Source organism: Ips typographus, linkage group LG10 (genome assembly GCF_016097725.1).
Source record: "Ips typographus isolate SLU linkage group LG10, UJ_Ityp_2.0, whole genome shotgun sequence".
Classification (NCBI taxonomy): domain Eukaryota; kingdom Metazoa; phylum Arthropoda; class Insecta; order Coleoptera; family Curculionidae; genus Ips; species Ips typographus.
Genome location: NC_138431.1, coordinates 1,713,760 through 1,737,807, shown reverse-complemented (window position 1 = coordinate 1,737,807; position 24,048 = coordinate 1,713,760). Strand labels below are relative to the sequence as shown.

The following is a 24,048-nucleotide window of genomic DNA, read 5'->3' as shown; positions in this document are numbered from 1 at the left end:
TTTACCACACAGATCTATTAATCTCATTTTCCCAATATTTCAGGTTAGGAACGATAGTTTAAAAAACGGTTTTCACTGGCCTATTTGGATGTTATATGGCTACTTTTTCATAAAGAAAAAGTCATATCATTCCATTTGATTTTTTAATCTTTTTTGGAATTTAAGTCATGGTGTCAAAACTAGCCCCCTGGCGGAGAAATATTCAACTAAATTAACTATATTTTGGTTGATTCAATACCGAATTTGTTAAAATTGGTCAAACCGTTAAGAAGTTAAAGCAGGTTATTGCAAAAACAATTGAACACCTCACGCCATCTTTGTTTTTGAAATAACAGAAATTTGTTTTTTACGATAATCATTGATAAATTGGTTCGCTTTAAAAATGTGGAAAAAATAATTCTAGTTTATTGTGCAAAATTTATAGAAAATGCAATTTAAAAATTTAAGATGGCAGTTACGGCCTCTGGTGGTCATTTTTAGAACTCGAAAATATTTTCCAACGATTCTTCATGGCCGATTTACCTAAAAAAATGTTTACCCCAAAATCATACGACGAACGGTTCCCGAGATATGGTCGAGGAACAGTCTTATTGGGTCACCCGGTACAAATATTTAAAATAGAACTGGGAAAACACTTTCGAGAAAAAATGTATATGCAATTTGCTAGTGATTTGCTTGTTGGTTAATTTTTGGGACATGTGTGCATTGTATTGTTTTGTTTTTCATGTAGCATTATCGCTAAATAAATACTATTATTATATAAATACTGTGCACCCGAGCACCCACTGCCCACTGTGACGTCACGCGAGGTAGCGTTTTGAGAAAACAGGTTTTGCTGATAGGGCCGCACTCTTGGATCTGTTGTGTTGTCAAGTAAAATTCCCACTTGTCAGTCTTGTCACTTTGCTTTTGTTTATTTGTTTTAGCATGCTGCTAAAATTAATTATATTTTTATGACAAAATCTAACAATTTAATTGGTGAAGATTATGCACTAAAATCAAGTAAATGTATATTTTTTGATTGACATAATGGATACAACAGCTGCTGGCCCAGGTAAGATTACAATGACAATTTCATACCTAACCTATGTAATAAACCATGCTATTGCTGATGCATCATTATTACACATTTTTTAAGGGTGCTTCTAGTAACTAATTCGGCTAGTCTTACAGATCTGCAACTGGTATATGCTGCATACATCACTACTTTTCCATGTGGATGAAAAAGAAAATACTTTTATGAAGAAAGTGACTACATTTCCCAGGGACTGCAATCAAGTCAAGTTGAAAAAGAAAAATTGTGTGCAATATATCAAACTATCTACATTAGGTGGAACCGTGGATTAAAAAGCAAGTTTTAAGGTGAGTTAACTGAAGTTTAAAGCTAAATTTGTAGTTCTAATTCTGCAAGAAGTAAGCAGCAAGCAGTAGTAGCCATGTCAATTCATGGTTCCACTTTAGTAAGAAGGAAATAACATAACCCCAAAGTCTTATAAACCATCAAAATTTTATTTATTATCTTGTGGGTTGTCATTTTTTGGCAAAAGCAAAAGAAAGTATTTGTCAAATGATATTCCAAAAATCTATGAATGGGGGTTATGAGTGTTACAAGTATATTATTTATTTTTACTGCAGCTTACTGATTACTTCTTCTTGCAGAACTAGAACTATGAATCCAGCTTAATGATAGTAACATTAACAAAAATAAAAAGCAATGCAGTTTTCATTATCATTTTACCTTTAACACAATAAATCATTGTACACTAACACTTTGTAGACTGCATTGTTCAACTTTGAGTTAATATGTATTATATGTAGTATATGAGGCAGGGTTTACCCAAGTTTCTAGTTGAAGTATTAATCATAAATTTAATTCTTGTCCATAACAACCCAGAGTAAACAAGTAACCTGGACTACTTTGTTTACTATGTGTTGTTATGAACAAAAATTAAGTTAATAATTATGTCTATGTATACCTGCTAATTAAAATTAAACTGACTTTTCACTAAAGTCAATCAAAAGTTTTCTATGCAAAAGTTAAAGCTACACATTTGTATATGACCATGCTATACTTAAAAATTACACTAAAATAAAATTAATTTTACCTAACTTAAAAGTAGACCAACTTTCAACATTAGGTGAATTTCAGGCTTTTTTGTGAACCCTTTGTCACTTTGTGTTGTTATAAAATGTGAAACTTTATTTATATTTTTTCTTGTTTTTTGTTTTGGTCTTACTCCATATCTTCAATTTCTTTTCCGTTGTTTTATCAAGGAGACACCAATTCCAACTAGAGCAGTAATCACAAACTATGTCACAGCCAAAGAAATCTTAATCCATTGTTAATTATTTTTAATTTTACAAATGATTATTTTATAGCTGAACTTTTTTATGAATGAAATCATGAATCTTTCACCTTCTTTAGGTTAGAATATGTCCAAAGTTATAAACACATGTATGCTATCTAATTTAACATAACTTGAAAAGTATTTTGCCCGGTTTATACTTTTAAATTAAAAAATTTAATTTGATTTTAATTACATGTAATGCCCGGTTTATACCTCCAAATTAAAAAATTAAATTAAACTTAAATTAACTTAAATTACGTACATGTAAAATTAAATGAAAATTCATGTGGTTAATGCCCGGTTTATACCTCCAAATTAAAAAATTAAATTAAATTTTAATTACATGTAAAATTGAATGAAAATTATTATGGTTTATACTTTTCAAGATATGCTAAATTAAATGACATAGATGTGTTTTTGGTTTTGACGTATTTTAGACATATTCTAACCTAAAGAGGGTGAAAGATTCATGAAAAAGCTCAGCTATAAAATAATCATTTGTAAAATTTAAAATAATAACTACTGGATGAAGTTTTCTTTGGCTGTGGTTACCACACTAGTTGGAATCGGTGTATCCTTGACAAAACGATGGAAATGAAATTGGAGATATGGAGTAAGACTGATAAACAGGGAATGAAGGAAAAAACATATCAAGTTTCACATTTTATCACAACGAAAAGTGACGAAGGTTTCAAGAATTTGCCCGAATTTTACCCTTAGCTTAAAGTTGGCAAACATGTGGCTTTAACTTTTTAAATTTAAGTTAAAACATAACTTTTTAGTTTAATTCGTTAATTTGGAGGTATAAACTGGGTGATAAAATTGTCTTTAATGAACATTTACTTTAATTGTTAATTTGGAGGTATAAACCAGACATTGTCCCCTGTTTATACCTCCAAATTAACAATTAAACTATATTTTCGTTAAAGTCAATTTAATTTTATCAACGTTAAAGCTACACATTTGTATACAAAACTAAAACTAATGTTAACTTAAAAGTGAACCAACTTTCACCATTGGGTGAAATTGAGGCTAATTTGTGAACCCTTTATCACTTTTCGTTGTGATACAATGTGAAACTTTATTTGTTTGTTTTTTCTCATTCTCTGTTTATCGGTCTTACTCCATATCTCCAATTTCTTTTTCATCATTTTACCAAAGATACACCAATTCCGACTATTGCGGTAACCACTGCCAAAGAAAACTTCATTCCTTGTTTAATATTTTTAACTTTACAAATGATTATTTTATAGCTAAACTCTTTCACCCTTTTTAGGTTAAAATATGTCTACAATACGTCAAAGTCAAAAACACATCTATGTCATTTAATTTAGCATTTCTTTACTTATTACAAACCACAATAATTTTCATTCAATTTTACATGTAATTTAAATTAAAATTAATTTTTTAATTTGAAGGTATAAACCGGGCATAAACCGTATAAATTTACATTTATTTTAAATTAAATTAACTTTAATTATTTCTTTTAATTTGGGTGTATAAACCAGGCATTAGTTTTTTTTAAATAGAACCTTATATTTTTTAATACATTTGTAGATACTAGGTAGAATTTGAAAAGTTTTATGTTGTCTATACTTCAACCTGATAGTTTTCCTCAAGGTTTTACTAATATTTAATTTTTTAAGATATTAGTTTTTACTTTGATATAAAATTGGTTGTATTACCAATTACCATTGTTTGCACAGGGACCACAAATTAGATTTACGCAAATAAATTTGCGTTAGATGCTACAGGGCGTTCAATTTTTTACATTGTTTTGATTAAAAGTAAAAAAATACCCTAGTTTGCTAAATAAACCATGGGCCAAAGATGTTCCATTATGGATATACAGAGTGTTAAAGTTTGAATAAAAAAAACTAAATTTATCTATTTCTTCAAACCGGTTTCAGATATTTTTATACAACTTTGTAGGTGTCAACTGTCCACGATAAGGCACGTTTTGCAATAAAAAACACAATTGTTAATTTTGCCAGTAGCGTTCAATCAAACACGTTCCGTGTTTTTGCAAAAAAAAATATGTATACACCACTCTTTTTCCATTAAACGCAAATCAATTTCGAATTCCCCATTCAATTTAGAACAGAAAAGCTATCTAGTAACTTTTCGGTACACCTTTCTGTTTTCCAATAAAAAATTGAAAATCATAAAAATGTACCCATAAAATCAATACTAAATCGTCGACTGTTTATTTTATTAATCAATATCTAAATTTTTATTAATTTACTTTTTTTTTTAATTTTTATTCGATAGGAACAAGCAGTATCTTCCTATTTTATCATTAAAAAACTGAATAAATCAAAATTTTAAAATTGAATAGAGGCGAAATTCGAAGATTTAGTATTAATTGTAATGGTACTTTTGCAGAATTTTTTATTCGAAAACGAGATGACGTACCAAAAAGTTACTAGATACCTTTTCTGTGTTAAATTGAATAAGGAATTCAGAACTGATTTGCATTTTTTGGAAAAACAGTGGCGTACATATTTTTTTTGCAAAAATGGTCAATAACTTGTTTGATTGGACGCCACTGGCAAACATAAAAAATATATTTTTTAATGGCAAAACGAACTTTATCGTTGACACCTAAAAAGTTTTACGAAAATATCTCTTATTGTTTTGATGAAATAAGTAAATTTAGATTTTTTTACCCAAACTTTAACACCCTGTATCTACATAACGAAACATCTTTGGACCATGGTTTAGCAAACTAGAGTTATTTTTTGACCTTTAATCACACCCTAAAATATGACGCATTTATCGTGAAACATCCTGTATAACGCATTTACCATGAAACACCGTGTTGACTAATTCAGCTTAAGTAATTTCGACTTTTTTAAATGGAACAGCCTGTGTATTACTTATTTTTCTGATATCTTTTACAATTCAACTTTTGTGAAGTATGTCATATACCTACCTAATTTAAATGTCTGCGATTTATTTATATGTTTTAACTTTTACCTGCATTTTTTGTTATCTTAACTAAACTATAATCTGAAAATTGTCTTTAACAATTCAATTGAACCATAAACATTTTAAATTGTTGTTAATGACATACAAAATTAAAAGATTTGTTTTTCTTATAAATTATACAGGGTTATTCACGTTATTCGACACGGAAAATTGTGACTAAAGTATTCACCTTCAACAAACTTTTGATTCTGGAATGGATATAGACCCATTTTAGGTATCTTTTAAAAATATTTTCAAGATGTACCGGTTGTCCCAAATGCAGAAAAAGTATCAAAGTTATATTTTTTCAAATGGAATACCTAGTATTTTATTTGATTTTCAGAATCTACGTTGAAAATAAAAGGTAATGAATGACATTGAGGTTTGGTACGTCTAAACTTTACAGTTTCTCAGATATTCGTTATTTTGTAAAAGTTTAGAACAAATTTTAATGTTGGGACCTACTAAGAGATCAAGTTTTAGGATCCATGGGTGAGAAATTGTCTAGCTCATACAGGATGTCTCAACATTTTTCTCCCAATAATTGCAACCTTTAAACTTTAACAACTTGTCAAAATCAAATTGAACACCACCTATTTTATGGTTAAAGTAGATACAAAATTTAATTATCTATCGAAAATTATTGAGGTCTCCTATGGCTAAATGTTCGCGTTTTCTTGGAAAGTCAATTCATCATTCATTTCTCGAACTCGCACCGATTTTGAGTCATTTTTGATACCCTTGAGAAATGACCACAGATTAGCGAATTAGCGAAATTTTTAGGAGTATATCCATTAAGATACTTAATAATGTTGCTGAAGGACTCAAAAACGGAGTAGTTGGATGTTTAGTTTAGTTCTAGTAGTTTGTAGTCGAATTGTCGCCGTTTTAAACATTTTTATGAATTATTTTTGTTTGAATGATTTATTTAATTATTTTTATGAATTACTTGTATAGCAAATTTACAAAGTATTAAGCCACTATTTTATTCTAAGCTTTACTTAGATTAGAATGATAGATATGTAATTCGAAAAGATACCAAGTGATCTTTGAACGATATTAAAAATCAGTCAGTCAGCTCTACTTTAGGAAATGTCGATTTATCCAAGAAAACGTTAACAATTAGAGGTATGAAACCTTAATAATTTTCGATAGGTAATTAAGTTTGCATATACTGTAATTGTGGTTCCATTTGATTTTGACAAGTTTATACTACTTCAAAAATTTAGTTTTTGATTAAATAATTTTTTGAGACCCCCTATATGAGCTAGACAATTTATCACTTTTGGATCATAAAACTTAATCTGTTATCATCGCCCAAACCAATTTTGGTCAATTAATCTCAAAGGAAGGTTGAATGTTTAAATGTTAATATTTGTTCTACATTTTTACAAATTAAGGAATATCTGAGAAACTGTAAAGTTTAGACCTATCAAACATCAATAAAATTAATTTTTATTTTCAACGTAGATTTTGAAAATAAAGTAATATACCAGGTGTTACATTTGAAAAAACATGACTTTGATACTTTTTCGGCATTTGGGACAACCGGTACATCTTGAAAATATTTTTAAAAGATACCTTCAATAGGTCTATAACTTTTTTGAAAGTGAATAGTTTAGTCACAATCTTCCGTGTCCAAATAAGGTGAATAACCCTGTATAGGGTGGACCATAAGTAATGGGACATAGAGCTACAGCATTACTACTACTATTTTGCAGTAGCTGATAGGAGGCGCCTATCTGCAACTATTTCAGCTGCTTAAAAGTACTTAAACTTTTTTTTACGCATCGAAACGGACATATGACTTCAAAATATTATTCTAATATGTTTTCTATTTAAAAAAAATTACTAGTTTTAGATCTTAAATGTTGACCGTTTTCGAGATATTTAATGTTTTAATATTGCATTGCTAATACGGTTAAATGGTTAAAGGGTAAAGTACATTTACGTAATTTATACACGCCTTAAAAAAACTAATTTGTATATCTTTTAGCTAAATCACACAACAAAAAGACTGATAAAAATAAATGAAAAATCCTTACGTATTTTCAGTGAATTTGGTGAAACAACTTACACCACAAACCACTGGAAATTAAAGTATTAACATTAAAAAAGGTTTCTTTTGGACAACAAGTATTCTACAAAGGCAAAATAAAAACTTACTTTCATAAAATAAATATTTACCAATTTGAAAGTTGCTACATGCAATATCAAAATAGTGGATATCTCAAAAACGGTCAACTTTTAAGCCTTAAAACAAGTATACCTTTTTCACGTAGAAAACATATTAGAATCATATTTTGAAGTCGTGTATCTGTTTCAGTGGCGTAGAAAAAAAGTATTAGTCCTTTTAAGCAAATAAAAAAGCTGCAGGTAGCGCCCCCTATCAGCTACTGCAAATATATGAAACCATCATATTTACCGGCTGTCAAAATCCCCTTATACACATTTTTAGTAATTTATATCAAAATACCTAGATAATATGATAAAAAAACAAGAACAAAATTTCAACTTTCACACCCTGTATCTTTCTTAATATTAACTTTCGGTATAGGACAATTTAGCTAAATCGTTTTATTTTGATGTCTGGAATATGCTGTAACTCTACCAACGGTTGACAACACCTGCATTTTTAGTTTGTCGTAAGCTAGTTATAAACTTAAATTAAACTAAACTTAAACTTCAATCGAAGGTAAAAATTAAAAACCATAAATAAATTGCAATCTACTCAAATTAGGTACATGGCATACGTAAAACCTATCAGACAAAATAAATAATGTACAGGGTGTTCCATTTATAAAAGTCGAAACTGAATTAATGAAAATATATTTTAAAAAATTGCACGTCCTGTAGCATCTAATGCAATTATTATACGATTTATTTGCATAAATCATTTTTGTCGTTCCTGTAGAACGTTCATACCAAATATGAGTATTCTACTTTTAGAAACAATGGCAATACAGTCAATTTTACATCATAGTAAAAAGTAATATTTGTATAGAAAAATTAAATAATCTGACATTATTAACAAAAAAGTTTTAAATTGTTATGAAGAATTTAATAGTTATTTAACGAACGAGTGTATTAATGAAAGCGATTAATAATCGAAATGGTTTAACGCAGTGAACGCGTTACTAAAATTGAGATTATTAATCGCTTATTAATATAAAAGTTGGTTACAACATTTTTCCGTCATCTGTAGTTTATAATAAACGTTATAAAAGGATTATAAAATCCTACAAAGTTTTTTTTTGTCAGTAATGGTGGATGTCAACTAAAGAATGTGTGTTTATTTCTCTTTGTTTCATACAAATAAAAAAGGATAGAACTATACTATGAGCGTATTTGATTGCCTGATAATCTGAGCTGATCATGCATTAAAGTAAAACAATTGAAAAATCATGCATTAATGGAACTCAATATTGATTCGTTATCGTCCATCAAAAAAGGCTGTCAATACATAGTCGACGGAAAAAATGTTAAAAAAATTATATTTAAAAAAACTAATGCTTTCTGTCATGTCTTTAAGAACCTGTATATTCAAAAGTAATTTTAAACTATAAATATCAATATTCTCTAAAACTTTTGTATTTAACATTATTTTTCTATTTCTCAAATCAAACGAGATAATGAACTTTATCATTGAATCACCTGTACAGGGTGTTAGGATTTAGAGTGTTTTGACAGGAAAACCCCATTTTTCAGCTAGATACGGTGTTATGGCAAAAACCGTATTTCGATATCTTGTCAGATTGAGGCGCTAGAGGCCGTTTTTCGAATTTCGCCCATTTTAAAAACTTTACCCAACTTTTTTGTTTATTAAAATATCGGAGTAACACACAAACATTTTTAAGGCACTTTTTCGATGTGATTTCAGTTTCGTGTTTAGTTTTTAGCTACTGCGTTCAGTTTTCTCAAGAATTGACATAACTTTCTTCTTTTAAATGGAATTCATAATCAAATATAATTTTAAAAAATGTCTATTTTTAATATAATATGTAAGATACAGGGTGATTCACGCTGATGGTATATTAGAAGTATCTAGAGAACGACTTAATATTTTTCGTTTAAATTTGTAGCCTATCCAAACTCTCTATGTAAAATATTTTGGACTTTGAAGTGTTGCCATATCAGTCGGAAAGAACACCAACTTTTAATTTTCAAATGGAATACACTGTTTCTAATCTAATTTTTGAATTCCTCGCAAGAAGCCTAGTAATTAATGTTAATACTTCGCTATCCTATTCTATTCCCTATCTTGCACCGTTTCTTAGATATTTCATAAGAGTGGTGGATTTGGCAGCAAAATGGTAGTCTAAATATTTATTAAATTTTTAAGTCCTGAAAGGTTTGCTGGTGTGATCTTTTGTCCTCAGTTAGACAATACCACATGGTTGAAAAGCCCAGAGACGAAAAATGTCAAAAATTTATAGGGTGAAAAAAAGAACATTAAATTTAGAACAAATCTATGTGTACTCTTCCTCTACCTAACTTCAACCGTTTGTGACTTAATAACAGTTTTTCCTTAAAGTGCGTATAAAATCGTAATACATACTAATCTGAATACGGACCCCTGCTTGTGCTAAAGTTTCAACCAGTTTTGTATTTGACAAATATCTGTCAGAACATGTCTTTATAGAAACGACAACTAGTCATTAAGGCCAAGCAGGTGTCCGTATTCAGGTTGGTATGACACGATTGTATGCACCCTTTAAGGAAACACTGTTAATAAGTCAGAAACGGTTGAAGTTAGGTAAAGGAAATGTTTACATGGATTTGTTCTAAGTTTAATATTATTTTATTACAAACCATAAAACACCGATGAATCATTTTAAAAGAAAACGAACTTTTGGCAGTTTTTATATCTGTGTGTAGGTCCGGTAGGTTTTTTTCATTTTCTGTGTCTGGGGTTTCAACCATATGTAGTATTGTCTAACTGAGGACAAAAGGTCACATCGGCAAGCCTTTCAGGACTTGAGAATTTAATTAATGTTTAGACTACCGTTTTGCTGACAAAGCCACCATTTTTATGGAACATCTAGGAACCGGTGCAAAATAGGTATAGGGAAGTATTAAGAATAATTACTAGCCTTCTTGCGAATAATTAAAAAAAAAGGATTAGAAACAGGATGTTTAATTTAAAACTTTTCCTCCCTAGGGAAGAAAAGTGCCACCCGTAAAAGTCACGCTGTCTAAAGACAGTTTGTCACTTTCTTGATAAATTGACAAACATATCTTTGGTAACAACACCTTCTTCAACCTGGTATTAACATAATATTTAACGGCTGCTTTTAACTATGCGCAAATAACTATTTTCTACGACCTCTATAGAAAATAAAAGTTTTCTCCCTCATTTGAGAGATGAAAATATCACTTTCACTACCTAGGGAGTAATTAAAAACTATCTATTTTTTGGTGGATTTGTTTAAAAAAATGTACCTTTTCCGTGAGGACGCTGGAAAGGGCCCATTTCCCGTGCGCTGTTTTTAACTGGTGGGTTTTCTCGTACGCTGACAAATACGTGTTTTGCATATAATCTTTTTTTTTTCAGTCAGTCAGTGAATTTCTGACATTATACGTTAAGTTGTGTGCTAGATTACCATTCAATGTATAATGAATTTTTATACTGATTTTATGCTACAATATAAAATCAAGCTTCAGCTAACATTGGTTAAAACCGAGTTCAAACTTAAAACACATTGACATTTCTTATATTCTCGTGGTAATATTATTTTTTTTGTTTCAGATATTCTCCCGGTGAAGCGAGAAGCAAAAAAAAAAGTCATCCAGGTCAATCTTGGAATTTTTTTTAATTTTAATAATAAACTAAAGATTGGGGCGCGGGTGGTGTGTAGTTTTATTTGCGATTTTGATTTGCTGTTATGCTATATGCAGCATTGTTCTATCCACAATATCTGGCCGAATAATTTTCCTTTAATTTCCAACTAAATGCAGAAGTATTAGAAATATTGTTATTCCTTTAAATGTCAATCTATGCATGGCGAACTGAGTAACTGTGCAGAAGTTGACATTGGGAGTGAACAAGGACCAGCAATCAGTCATTCATATCTATCTAACGTACAATTTATTTTCCAACTGATTAACATCCTACAGCAAATTTAACTTTTTGTGTCTGCTCAGCTCCTATTTATATCGAAGAATTAATGCTAATCACGTGTGTTTTCTAAGAACTATCCATAATGCCCAAACGGCATTTGGACGTCTCGTCTAGCCAACGTACGATTACCCGACGCAACGTCAGGTACCGACGTTGACCCATCAAGGCATTAGCAGTATCCACCCCTCCCATATGTTTGTTATAGTTTTTCACAATTGCCGGACAGTGTACATCTATCTTTGCTTTAGCAGTTTTACTGTACCTTTTCACGGATTCCTTAGGTTCTATACCATATAAAGTGCTACCTAATAGAACCGCTTTATTGTCCACCTATTTTACTATGATTACACCCTTGCCTTTGTCTGTCTTATAATCATATTGACCCCTTCCTTGCTTGAGTAATATTTTGTCTGTTTCGATTGGACATCCAGCAATTCTATTGCTGCGTAATGTTCCTAAACTGTATATATTCATGTTATTCTTCAAGTATGTGAAAAGTGGCAAACTAGCAAAGTAGTTATCAAAGAAGACAGTTGCTTTGTTCGCATCATGAAGGGACTTCGACAAGGCAATGACAATTCCAGCTCCAACACCCATGTCGCATTCAGATTGTGAGAGTTCGTTTCCTGTTCCCTTTAGTTCCCTGAATGTACCGGCACCGGAAACACCCGCAATAACAAAATATTTGTACCCCCACTTATCAGGCTTACTTTTTATGTATTGCCTAAGATTTCCAGCCCGAGTCCCTTTATAGGAGATCATTGTTTCATCTATGGAATATTGATTTTCGGTATGGTGTCTCCGAAAATTTTGCCTCACTTTTTCAATAAATGGGCGAATCTTGAAATATCTATCTGTGGTATCTTCTGTTATATTATCGTTATTGTTGAAGTGAATGAGCCGTCTTAGACGTTTGAAGCGCTTCACTGGCATCAACTCTGCTATTTGCTCAATTCTAGTGTCACTTGCCCAATAATCTTCATAAGATGGCAGATTTATGACTCCCATAAAAAGCAATATAGAAAAAAATCTGTAATTTCTTTAGGATTGGTGTTAAGGCACCTACCCATTGCTTGGGTGCTGTAGATGTTAGTCTGATCAACAATATCATTTATTATATCTAATGATAGAAATTTTGTGAAGTATTCTAGTGGGTCCAATACTTCACTATTACTAGAAGGCTCAAAAGTTGTATCTCTATTTATATGTGGAATGTCTTCTTTTGTCCAATTGTACGTCGTAGAAGGCGTTTTCTTTTTCCTTTTTGGAGTTGGTTCATTTTCTGGTTTTGACGGAATTTCGCACTCCACTTCAGATTCAGATTCGTCGCTATCTAAAAAGATAATAATATAAGGGAAATAGAGATAAAATTCGGATTTACTGAAAAAGTTTACCTATTTGATGATTCCTATTTTGTAACAACTTTTTCCTAGTTTTATCCAAAGTCATATTTTCCTCATCATCGGAAATATCAGAATGGTCTGAAACTGCAGGAGGGGGTGGTAACTTGCATTTACTGCGAGCATAAAACGAGCATGAAGGTATTTCATCAAATTCATTCATATTCGCGAAACTTTTGGCAGTTTTCATATCTGTCTGTAGGTCCGGTAGGTTTTTTTCATTTTCTGTATCTGGGGTTTCAACCATATGTAGTATTGTCTAACTGAGGACAAAAGGTCACATCTGCAAGCCTTTCAGGACTTGAGAATTTAATTAATGTTTAGACTACCGTTTTGCTGACAAAGCCACCATTTTTATGGAACATCTAGGAAACGGTGCAAAATAGGTATAGGGAAGTATTAAGAATAATTACTAGCCTTCTTGCGAATAATTAAAAAAAAAGGATTAGAAACAGGATGTTTAATTTAAAACTTTTCCTCCCTAGGGAAGAAAAGTGCCACCCGTAAAAGTCACGCTGTCTAAAGACAGTTTGTCACTTTCTTGATAAATTGACAAACATATCTTTGGTAACAACACCTTCTTCAACCTGGTATTAACATAATATTTAACGGCTGCTTTTAACTATGCGCAAATAACTATTTTCTACGACCTCTATAGAAAATAAAAGTTTTCTCCCTCATTTGAGAGATGAAAATATCACTTTCACTACCTAGGGAGTAATTAAAAACTATCTATTTTTTGGTGGATTTGTTTAAAAAAATGTACCTTTTCCGTGAGGACGCTGGAAAGGGCCCATTTCCCGTGCGCTGTTTTTAACTGGTGGGTTTTCTCGTACGCTGACAAATACGTGTTTTGCATATAATCTTTTTTTTTTCAGTCAGTCAGTGAATTTCTGACATTATACGTTAAGTTGTGTGCTAGATTACCATTCAATGTATAATGAATTTTTATACTGATTTTATGCTACAATATAAAATCAAGCTTCAGCTAACATTGGTTAAAACCGAGTTCAAACTTAAAACACATTGACATTTCTTATATTCTCGTGGTAATATTATTTTTTTTGTTTCAGATATTCTCCCGGTGAAGCGAGAAGCAAAAAAAAAGTCATCCAGGTCAATCTTGGAATTTTTTTTAATTTTAATAATAAACTAAAGATTGGGGCGCGGGTGGTGTGTAGTTTTATTTGCGATTTTGATTTGCTGTTATGCTATATGCAGCATTGTTCTATCCACAATATCTGGCCGAATAATTTTCCTTTAATTTCCAACTAAATGCAGAAGTATTAGAAATATTGTTATTCCTTTAAATGTCAATCTATGCATGGCGAACTGAGTAACTGTGCAGAAGTTGACATTGGGAGTGAACAAGGACCAGCAATCAGTCATTCATATCTATCTAACGTACAATTTATTTTCCAACTGATTAACATCCTACAGCAAATTTAACTTTTTGTGTCTGCTCAGCTCCTATTTATATCGAAGAATTAATGCTAATCACGTGTGTTTTCTAAGAACTATCCATAATGCCCAAACGGCATTTGGACGTCTCGTCTAGCCAACGTACGATTACCCGACGCAACGTCAGGTACCGACGTTGACCCATCAAGGCATTAGCAGTATCCACCCCTCCCATATGTTTGTTATAGTTTTTCACAATTGCCGGACAGTGTACATCTATCTTTGCTTTAGCAGTTTTACTGTACCTTTTCACGGATTCCTTAGGTTCTATACCATATAAAGTGCTACCTAATAGAACCGCTTTATTGTCCACCTATTTTACTATGATTACACCCTTGCCTTTGTCTGTCTTATAATCATATTGACCCCTTCCTTGCTTGAGTAATATTTTGTCTGTTTCGATTGGACATCCAGCAATTCTATTGCTGCGTAATGTTCCTAAACTGTATATATTCATGTTATTCTTCAAGTATGTGAAAAGTGGCAAACTAGCAAAGTAGTTATCAAAGAAGACAGTTGCTTTGTTCGCATCATGAAGGGACTTCGACAAGGCAATGACAATTCCAGCTCCAACACCCATGTCGCATTCAGATTGTGAGAGTTCGTTTCCTGTTCCCTTTAGTTCCCTGAATGTACCGGCACCGGAAACACCCGCAATAACAAAATATTTGTACCCCCACTTATCAGGCTTACTTTTTATGTATTGCCTAAGATTTCCAGCCCGAGTCCCTTTATAGGAGATCATTGTTTCATCTATGGAATATTGATTTTCGGTATGGTGTCTCCGAAAATTTTGCCTCACTTTTTCAATAAATGGGCGAATCTTGAAATATCTATCTGTGGTATCTTCTGTTATATTATCGTTATTGTTGAAGTGAATGAGCCGTCTTAGACGTTTGAAGCGCTTCACTGGCATCAACTCTGCTATTTGCTCAATTCTAGTGTCACTTGCCCAATAATCTTCATAAGATGGCAGATTTATGACTCCCATAAAAAGCAATATAGAAAAAAATCTGTAATTTCTTTAGGATTGGTGTTAAGGCACCTACCCATTGCTTGGGTGCTGTAGATGTTAGTCTGATCAACAATATCATTTATTATATCTAATGATAGAAATTTTGTGAAGTATTCTAGTGGGTCCAATACTTCACTATTACTAGAAGGCTCAAAAGTTGTATCTCTATTTATATGTGGAATGTCTTCTTTTGTCCAATTGTACGTCGTAGAAGGCGTTTTCTTTTTCCTTTTTGGAGTTGGTTCATTTTCTGGTTTTGACGGAATTTCGCACTCCACTTCAGATTCAGATTCGTCGCTATCTAAAAAGATAATAATATAAGGGAAATAGAGATAAAATTCGGATTTACTGAAAAAGTTTACCTATTTGATGATTCCTATTTTGTAACAACTTTTTCCTAATTTTATCCAAAGTCATATTTTCCTCATCATCGGAAATATCAGAATGGTCTGAAACTGCAGGAGGGGGTGGTAACTTGCATTTACTGCGAGCATAAAACGAGCATGAAGGTATTTCATCAAATTCATTCATATTCGCGAAACTGATATTATTTCCGAATTCTAAAAATTATATCATAGGTAGGTAATATTGATTAAAATACCGGGCATTGTAACCAAATGGTTACATATAAATTTTCGAACAAAAATATATCAAACTACACATATCTATGCTATAACAATAACATCATAAGTTACCTGATACTCTTCAAAAGCTCTTGTATAAAATCAACAATTTCGTTTATACACTTTTGTCGTCAAGTTCACTATTATTCACTGGCTTATCACATAACCTAAGAAACACGCCGGTTTGAACTGCAAATTCCTTGGAACTAAACTTGTATTTGGCGCATGCGCAAAGTGTAGTATATGCCAACCAATAAAGTAAGACTGTAGCCACTCGGTTTCATTGCCTGGCGACGTTTGAACTACAAGGAACTCGGATAAATGACTTTTGAAATCAATGTAACCCTATGGTAACACCGTCTATTGTACAATATAGTGACGGTTCGACAGTTGCCCGATACTGGGTTAAGGGCACCGTAGGCTAGGTTATAATTCGACTGTGAGATCATGTGCAAAATATCACAGTCAAATTAAAACCTAGCTTAGGTGGACCCTACGGTGCCTTTACGTCGGTGTAATCCGCCATTTATACTTAATTAAGAATGGGAAAATTATATTGAAATAAAACTTCAAATCATGTAACTGGTTAATTAACTTGGATTAAGTATTACTGTTTAATCTTCATTTAAACAAAAGGCATTGACATGACATGATTTAAGTGTTTAATTACTTTCAATATGGCTCAATCGAAAACCATTAAGAAATAGTAAACATCCGCATAATGTGTTTGTACAAGCTATATTATGTAGGACGATCAGTAGGCAGCATTTGCAACATCAGGTTTACAGCGACCACTAAACTGTTTTGTTTGTGAAACCAGTAAATATATTGTACCTTATGTTTGTACAACAGTTTGAACATCACTGGTAATATTGGTTAGTTTTAAGTGATTGTAGAAGTAGATAGAAGAATAAAGTTAGTATTTGGTTAAAGCACAGTCTTATCATTACTCAACTAAACATGGTCCTTCGAGCAAAAAAGGAATAAGTCATGGGTAACTGAAGAAAATAGCGTTCGGGATTTTCTTCATACGGTAATCGCGTTAAACCGGATTACGAACAGTAAAAGTGCGCGTTTTGTTAACAGGAAAAGGAAAAACGCGTAGTGACTAACTTAACCTAACCGCTGTGAAGTAAAGCAGTGAACCAAGTCACATTAATACGAACAGTTATACTACATTAAACAAAACCAAACAATACTGTCAACACAAACTACAAAGAAACTACTACAGACATGCAACAATTGAACAAAATTGTAGAAAAACAGGAGCAGCTAGCAGAAGAACTTAACAAAAAGTTCATAAACATTAAAAAGGATCCAAGGTCCAGAAAAACGGAAGCTTACCTGCTGGAAAAATTGAAGGAGGTTGACGACATATGGCAAGAGTTTAGTTCTCAACATCAGGAGATCGCAAAAATTACTGGTAAGAGCACCGAGAACCCTTACATAAAAACAAACTACTTTAATCAAGTTGAGGTAATATACTTGAAAGCAAAGGCATACTTGAAAGAACAGCAAGAAATTCTAAGAGACAGAAGTAACGATGCACAAGTGCAGAAAATTTGTGACCAGGAAAGAAGAATTGATCTCCTAAGAGCTGACATAGAAAGCTCAAAAACGGCCACTGAAGGATATGAGCAATATCTGGAAGACATAAAAAAGCAATTTATGATAGTTGTAGACAAGGATATAGAGCTAAGCCGCATAAGGCACGAATATTCTGACCGTCAATACTATACGGAAGATACATTTCATAACATTAAAAGGGAGTATCGAACTGCAACAATAGCGCTAGACAGACAAATTAAACAGCAACGGTGTTTACCTAAACACACCACCAACACTATGGCATTACCTAGGCTAACAATACCATTTTTCAATGGAAAATATGACGAATGGCCTACCTTCCAGGACATATTTGCAACAATGATCGACACGAACGTCAACATTAACATGGTTGAAAAAATGCAATACCTTAAAACGTACGTGAAAGGAGAAGCAGAGAAAGCAATTCAACATTACGAGATAACAGAAACAAACTATACTAGTGCCTGGAGTGAACTTAAAGAGAGATATGACAATAAAAGACGAATTGTCAATAAGCTCATTAACAAAATACTACATATTCCACAGACGCAAAGAGAATCAGCCAAACATTTGAAAACCCTGTACAATACAGTAAAAGAGTGTTTGGAAGCGTTAAAAATGCAAAAAATTGACATAGCATCATGGGATCCTATTATAGTATGCATCGTCAGCAATAAATGGGATGCCAGAACCAACGACTTGTATGAGTCGACGGTTGACAACATCTTCGAAGTGCAATCATTGGAGAGTGTATTGAAATTTATACTGAGGCGATTTCAAACCATGGAGGCGTCAGAGACGAAATCAAGTGAGAAAAGAGGCGCACCCTCAGGCTACAGGGGCTTTGAGGAAAGAGGCGCACACTCAGGCTACAGAGGCTTTGAGGAGAGAGGAGGCTACAAGGGCACTTACGAACGAGGGCTCCAGGCAAACTCCAGAGATGTCGAGGACAAGAGAATAGCAGTAACTAATTGTAAGTATTGTAATCGATCGCACTCTATTTATTCATGTGTAGATTTTAAAGGGTTAGACAATGTACAGCGTCATGAATTCATAAAAAAACAAAAATTATGTTTTAACTGTTTAAATCATGATAGTAGTAAAAGATGCGTTTCTCGTTTTCAATGTAGAACTTGTAACAAAAACCATCATACGCTGATTCATATAGATAACTACAGAAATTTAAAAAATAGCCACAATTATAATTCAGACAAGGCAAAGGGCCAAGAAAGAGTTGCACGGGTTGCAAACCACATGACTGTGCAAGGCGAAACGGTGTTATTAGCAACAGCTTTAATTAAAGTTAAAAACGTGAACAATACATGGGAATATTTTAGAGCGTTAATTGATCCTGGATCTCAGGCGGCATTTGTTACCGAAGAGGCAGCAGTACTGTTAGGTTTGCCACGCGAAAAAGTTCGAGCAGAAATTACCGGGTTAGGAGAAGAACAGCCTAAGTACAGCAATAATAAAATAAGAGTAGAATGTAAAGCGCGAGCTTCAAGTGCGTACTCGCTAAGTACAGAATTGTTAGTGTTACCAAAACTAACAAAAAGTTCACCGGAGCGTGAAATTGATTACGACGAGAATTATTGGAAAAACGTAATGTTAGCAGACCCACTATTTTACAAGCCAGGTCCGGTAGACATTCTCTTAGGGGCAAAGGAATATCAGGAAATTTTGTTGAATGGTATAAAGAAAACGGATGTTGGACTAACAGGACAAAATACTGAATTCGGATGGATTTTACTTGGGTGTAGCCCAGGAAAAACTAATGGCACCATAGAAATTGCTAGTATGATGACAAGAACACTGCAAGAAGAAGACATAACGAGATTTTGGGAGCTAGAAGAAGTAACGTCAAAACCAGCTGTAAATAACCAAGAACAAGAATGTGAACGTGACTATAATCAAAATACAATGAGAAACGACGATGGGACTTACACGGTCAGCATTCCATTTAAAAACACAGACCTGACCTTAGGTGAGTCAAGAACTAGGGCAATGGCACGGTTATTGCAACTAGAAAAAAGATTACGTCAACAAATGAACGAAAACATTGCATATAAAGAGTTTATGCAAACTTATATAACGTTAGGCCACATGAAACTTGTCAGCCAAGCAGACGAAAAGAAAGGAAAATATTACATACCACATCATTATGTAATAAAAGAAGAAAGCACAACAACTAAATTAAGAGTTGTGTTTGATGCATCATGCAAATCGTCAAACGGAAAAAGCTTGAATGAGTTAATGCACACTGGACCACGCATCCAAGAAGAGCTTTGCGACATCTTAATTAGGTGGCGGAGTTACAAGATAGCGTTTACAGCTGACATTGAAAAAATGTACAGACAGATAAAGATCAAGGAGTCTGATCAAGAATACCACAGAATTCTTTGGAGGGGTACAGAAGATGAGCCAATTCGTGAATACAAATTAACGACAGTCACATATGGTACTGCGGCAGCACCATATTTAGCAGTAAAGACTATCCAAAGACTAGCTGAAGATGAACAAGATAATTTTCCTAATATGTTAGAGATCGTAAGAAAAAACTGCTACGTAGACGATGTTCTCGCTGGAGCTGGCTATGAGGTAGAAGCAACAAAACTGCAGCAAGATTTAATAAATATGTTTAAATTAGGAGGATTTAACTTGAGAAAATGGAGTAGTAATAATTTTGCGATACTTACGAATATCTCAGAAGAACTCCGAGAGATAAAACAAATAGATTTGAATGATAATGAACTTCAAAAAACATTAGGCATATTTTGGGCAACTAACAATGACTCAATTAAATTTAAAGTTAATTTAACGGACTTGAACAAATTAACAAAAAGAGGAATAATGTCAAGTGTAGCAAAGCTGTTTGATCCATTAGGACTTTTATCACCTGTTGTAATTACGGCAAAACTCATCATCCAAGAATTGTGGAGAGAACAAAATTCATGGGACAACGTTTTGTCAGAAGTGATTTCAACCAAGTGGAAGGAATTTTACAAAGAACTTAACCAGTTGGAAGAAATACAAATTCCGAGGTGGAGTTACACTTCAAACTCCAGAAGGACAGAAATACATGGATTTTGTGACGCGTCAGAAAAGGCGTTAGGAGCTGCAGTATATGTGAGAACCATGAACGAGTTAGGACAAATACAGATCTCGTTGTTGGTGTCCAGATCAAAGGTTGCACCAATAAGAACTAAACCTACACTACCTAGGTTAGAATTATGTGCAGCGGTGCTACTGAGTAAACTAATAAGGAGAGTCAAGGAAACACTTGGGTCACCAAGTTGGAATATTCACGCGTGGTCGGACTCGATGATCACCTTGTCATGGATTCAGAGCGACGCAAGACATTGGAAGACGTTTGTAGCAAACAGAGTTTCAGAAATTAAACAACTGTCTTCAGAAGTACAATGGCATCATGTTGGGTCTAAAGACAACCCAGCAGACCTAATAACAAGAGGAATTAAACCGTCAAAAATTAAGGACAATCTACTATGGTGGAATGGACCACATTGGCTAAACCAAAGTGAAGACCAATGGCCACAATACAACAAAAATTACAGCACTGAGGTGGAGCGTAAAAAATGCTTACATGTGGGAGTAAGCATAGAAGTCGACAAAATCAATGTTCTAGAGAAATTCTCATCTTTACATCGCGCAACACGTGTGATAGCTGTATGTTTTCGGTTTATTAACAATTGCAGTCCCAAAACCGGGAAACTAGTAGGTCCATTCACAGTTCAAGAGCTACAAGATGCGATGAATAGAATTATCAAATTAGATCAACAAGATTCATTTTCAGAGGATATACGCAAACTAAGACTCAAAAATAGAGTATCAAAAAAGAGCAAAATTCTAAATTTACATCCATTCGTAGATTACCATGGAGTACTTAGAGTGGGAGGCAGGCTTCAACACTCATTACTAAGTTACAGTGAAAAACATCCGATCATAATTTCTGCGTCAGGTCACTTAGCAGGATTGATTGTAAGGAATGCACATGACAGAACCCTACACGGCGGAAATCAACAAACAATGGCCTTTGTAAGAAGAAAATATTGGATAATAAATGGAAAAAAGGTTACAAAGAAAATAATTAATAAATGTGCAAGGTGTATAAGATTCAAGGCTGAGACAGCTGGTCAATTGATGGGTCAACTACCACCAACAAGAGTTAATCCGGCGTCAGCGTTTTTAAATGTAGGAATTGACTACGCTGGGCCCATTCAAATAAAAACTACTAAAGGCAGGGGACATAAGTCCTACAAGGGCTACATTGCAATATTTGTATGTATGTGTACAAAGGCCATTCACTTAGAAGTGGTGAGCGACATGACGTCAGAAACCTTTCTTGCCGCACTAAAACGATTTATGGCAAGAAGAGGGACGTGCGCAAATATATTCTCCGATAATGGTACGACATTTGTGGGGACAGCTAATGCATTAAATGTTGAGGTAGCAAACACGATAAAAACGTCCAGCATTGTGGACAAATTAGCAAACATTGGAACTCAATGGCTTTTTATACCGCCATCAGCACCACATTTTGGAGGGCTCTGGGAGGCAGGTGTGAAATCAACCAAACATCACCTAAAAAGGGTGATTGGAGAGTGAACCCTAACTTATGAAGAATTAACTACATTAACACACCAAATTGAAGCATGTTTGAATTCGAGGCCTTTGTGTAAACTAACAGAAGAAATAAATGACATTTCAGTACTAACGCCAGGGCATTTCTGGATAGGGAGAGAACTATTATCACCAAGTAGTCCAATTATTAGCCATAATGATACAGGTTTAGAAGGCAGATGGAAAATAATACAAAAAATGAAAAAAGATTTTTGGAAAGTGTGGACAAATGAATATCTGCATGAACTTCAACAACGAAACAAATGGAAACTGGAACAAGAAAATCTAAAGGTGGGAGAATTAGTACTTATAAAGGATGATCGAATGTCACCAAGCAAATGGCCAATGGCAAAGGTGGAAGGAGTTCAAGTAGACGACAAAAATTTAGTGAGAGTCGTCACGTTGAAAAAAGCGGAAGGAGCAGAAATTAAAAGACCAATCCATAAACTAGTACCGCTATCGATAATCCACAATGAAAACAACTCAAAACCACGTAGAAAAACAAGTAACATTTGGAAAATTTGGACATTGGCAATTATTTTTGCACTCCAATTGTACAGCGGGAAAGCACATGCAGCCCACATAAAAACAAGTACAGCACAATATCACGTGGAATATCCAAAACCTGGATTCTACATAGAACATCTTGGAACAGCCAAAATTGATCGAGGTTTTTTAAGAATCGAAGCTAAAATAGGAAAAGATGATTTAGAGGCACACATAAAGTCTATACAGGATGTAATATCAAAGGTAGACAAGATGTGCAATGAGGTTAAAAAAACCACTATTCACGTGGATTGCCAACCACTGATTGATCATCTTCACGAAGAAGAAAGGCGAATCAAATGGATACATAAAGGTGTGTCAAAAATTGTTTTAAATAGGACAAGACGAGGTTTATGGGGAACCCTACTAACTTCAATTTTTGGCGTGAACGATGAAGTATACAGGGAAATCGATGATCTTGATAAAAATCAAAAAGAGTTGATTCAAGCGTCAAATCACCAAACCAAGTTTATGCTTAAAGCACTATTAAAGTTTAACGACACGGAGGAAAGAATATCTAAGAAGCTCAACCAATTTACAATAAAAATTAAGAAAGGCATGGAGGTGATAGAACAAATGCAAAATTGGTACTCCGAAGTTGACAATAACAAATTGGAAATTGAATTACTAAATCTGTACGATGTAGCAAAAGGGTACATCGACGAATTGATAGATTACTATCAGAATATATTAAATATACAAACCAGTAAAGAAAACATTTATGAGATAGTATCTCCAGTACATATAGAAGAAATTGTCAACGAAGCATCTATAAAATTACCTCATAACATAGAAATTCAGTCACAGCCTATAATTAAAACAGAAGTTAACACAAATTGGCAACGACACGTACATTTACGTTTACCTTGCAATGACGGAAGGTACACAGTTTGACCTAATTAAGGCAAATGTACTTCCACTAAAAATGAAAACAAACAACTACTGGATATATGATATAAGCACCGACATTATCGCAATAGACTATGATAATCAGCGATATTTTCAACTAAATGATGCGATGCTAAAAAACAGTGTAAAATTGAATAAGACAGTTTACATCTGTTCTCCATCTATCATAAGGAATATTGAGAACAACCCGAATTGTTTGATAGACGAATTATACCAGAGAACCGAAAATATGACGTGTCCAGTGAAAGAAATGAGACTAACGAGTACTATCTGGAAAAAGGTATACACAAGCAATACGTGGATTTTTGTGGCACCTGCAAGGATTAAAGTGGCAATCACTTGCAGTGGGCATAGAGAGGAGGTAATGTTACATCAATGTGGCATTATTACAATATCACAGAATTGTGTGATAGTAACTAGAACAGCGACA

At 33.3% G+C, this 24,048-nt stretch overlaps 1 protein-coding gene across 1 annotated transcript; it reads left to right on the top strand.

The window, feature by feature from the left end:
- Positions 1–900: 900 nt before the first annotated feature.
- On the top strand, positions 901–22,148 carry LOC145734950 (uncharacterized). The gene is made up of 3 exons (XM_081988625.1): positions 901–1,054; positions 1,174–1,362; positions 11,068–22,148. Exon 3 carries the CDS (start codon positions 17,172–17,174, stop codon positions 22,146–22,148), a length of 4,977 nt encoding a protein of 1,658 aa, XP_081844751.1. The 5' UTR covers positions 901–1,054; positions 1,174–1,362; positions 11,068–17,171.
- Positions 22,149–24,048: the final 1,900 nt, after the last annotated feature.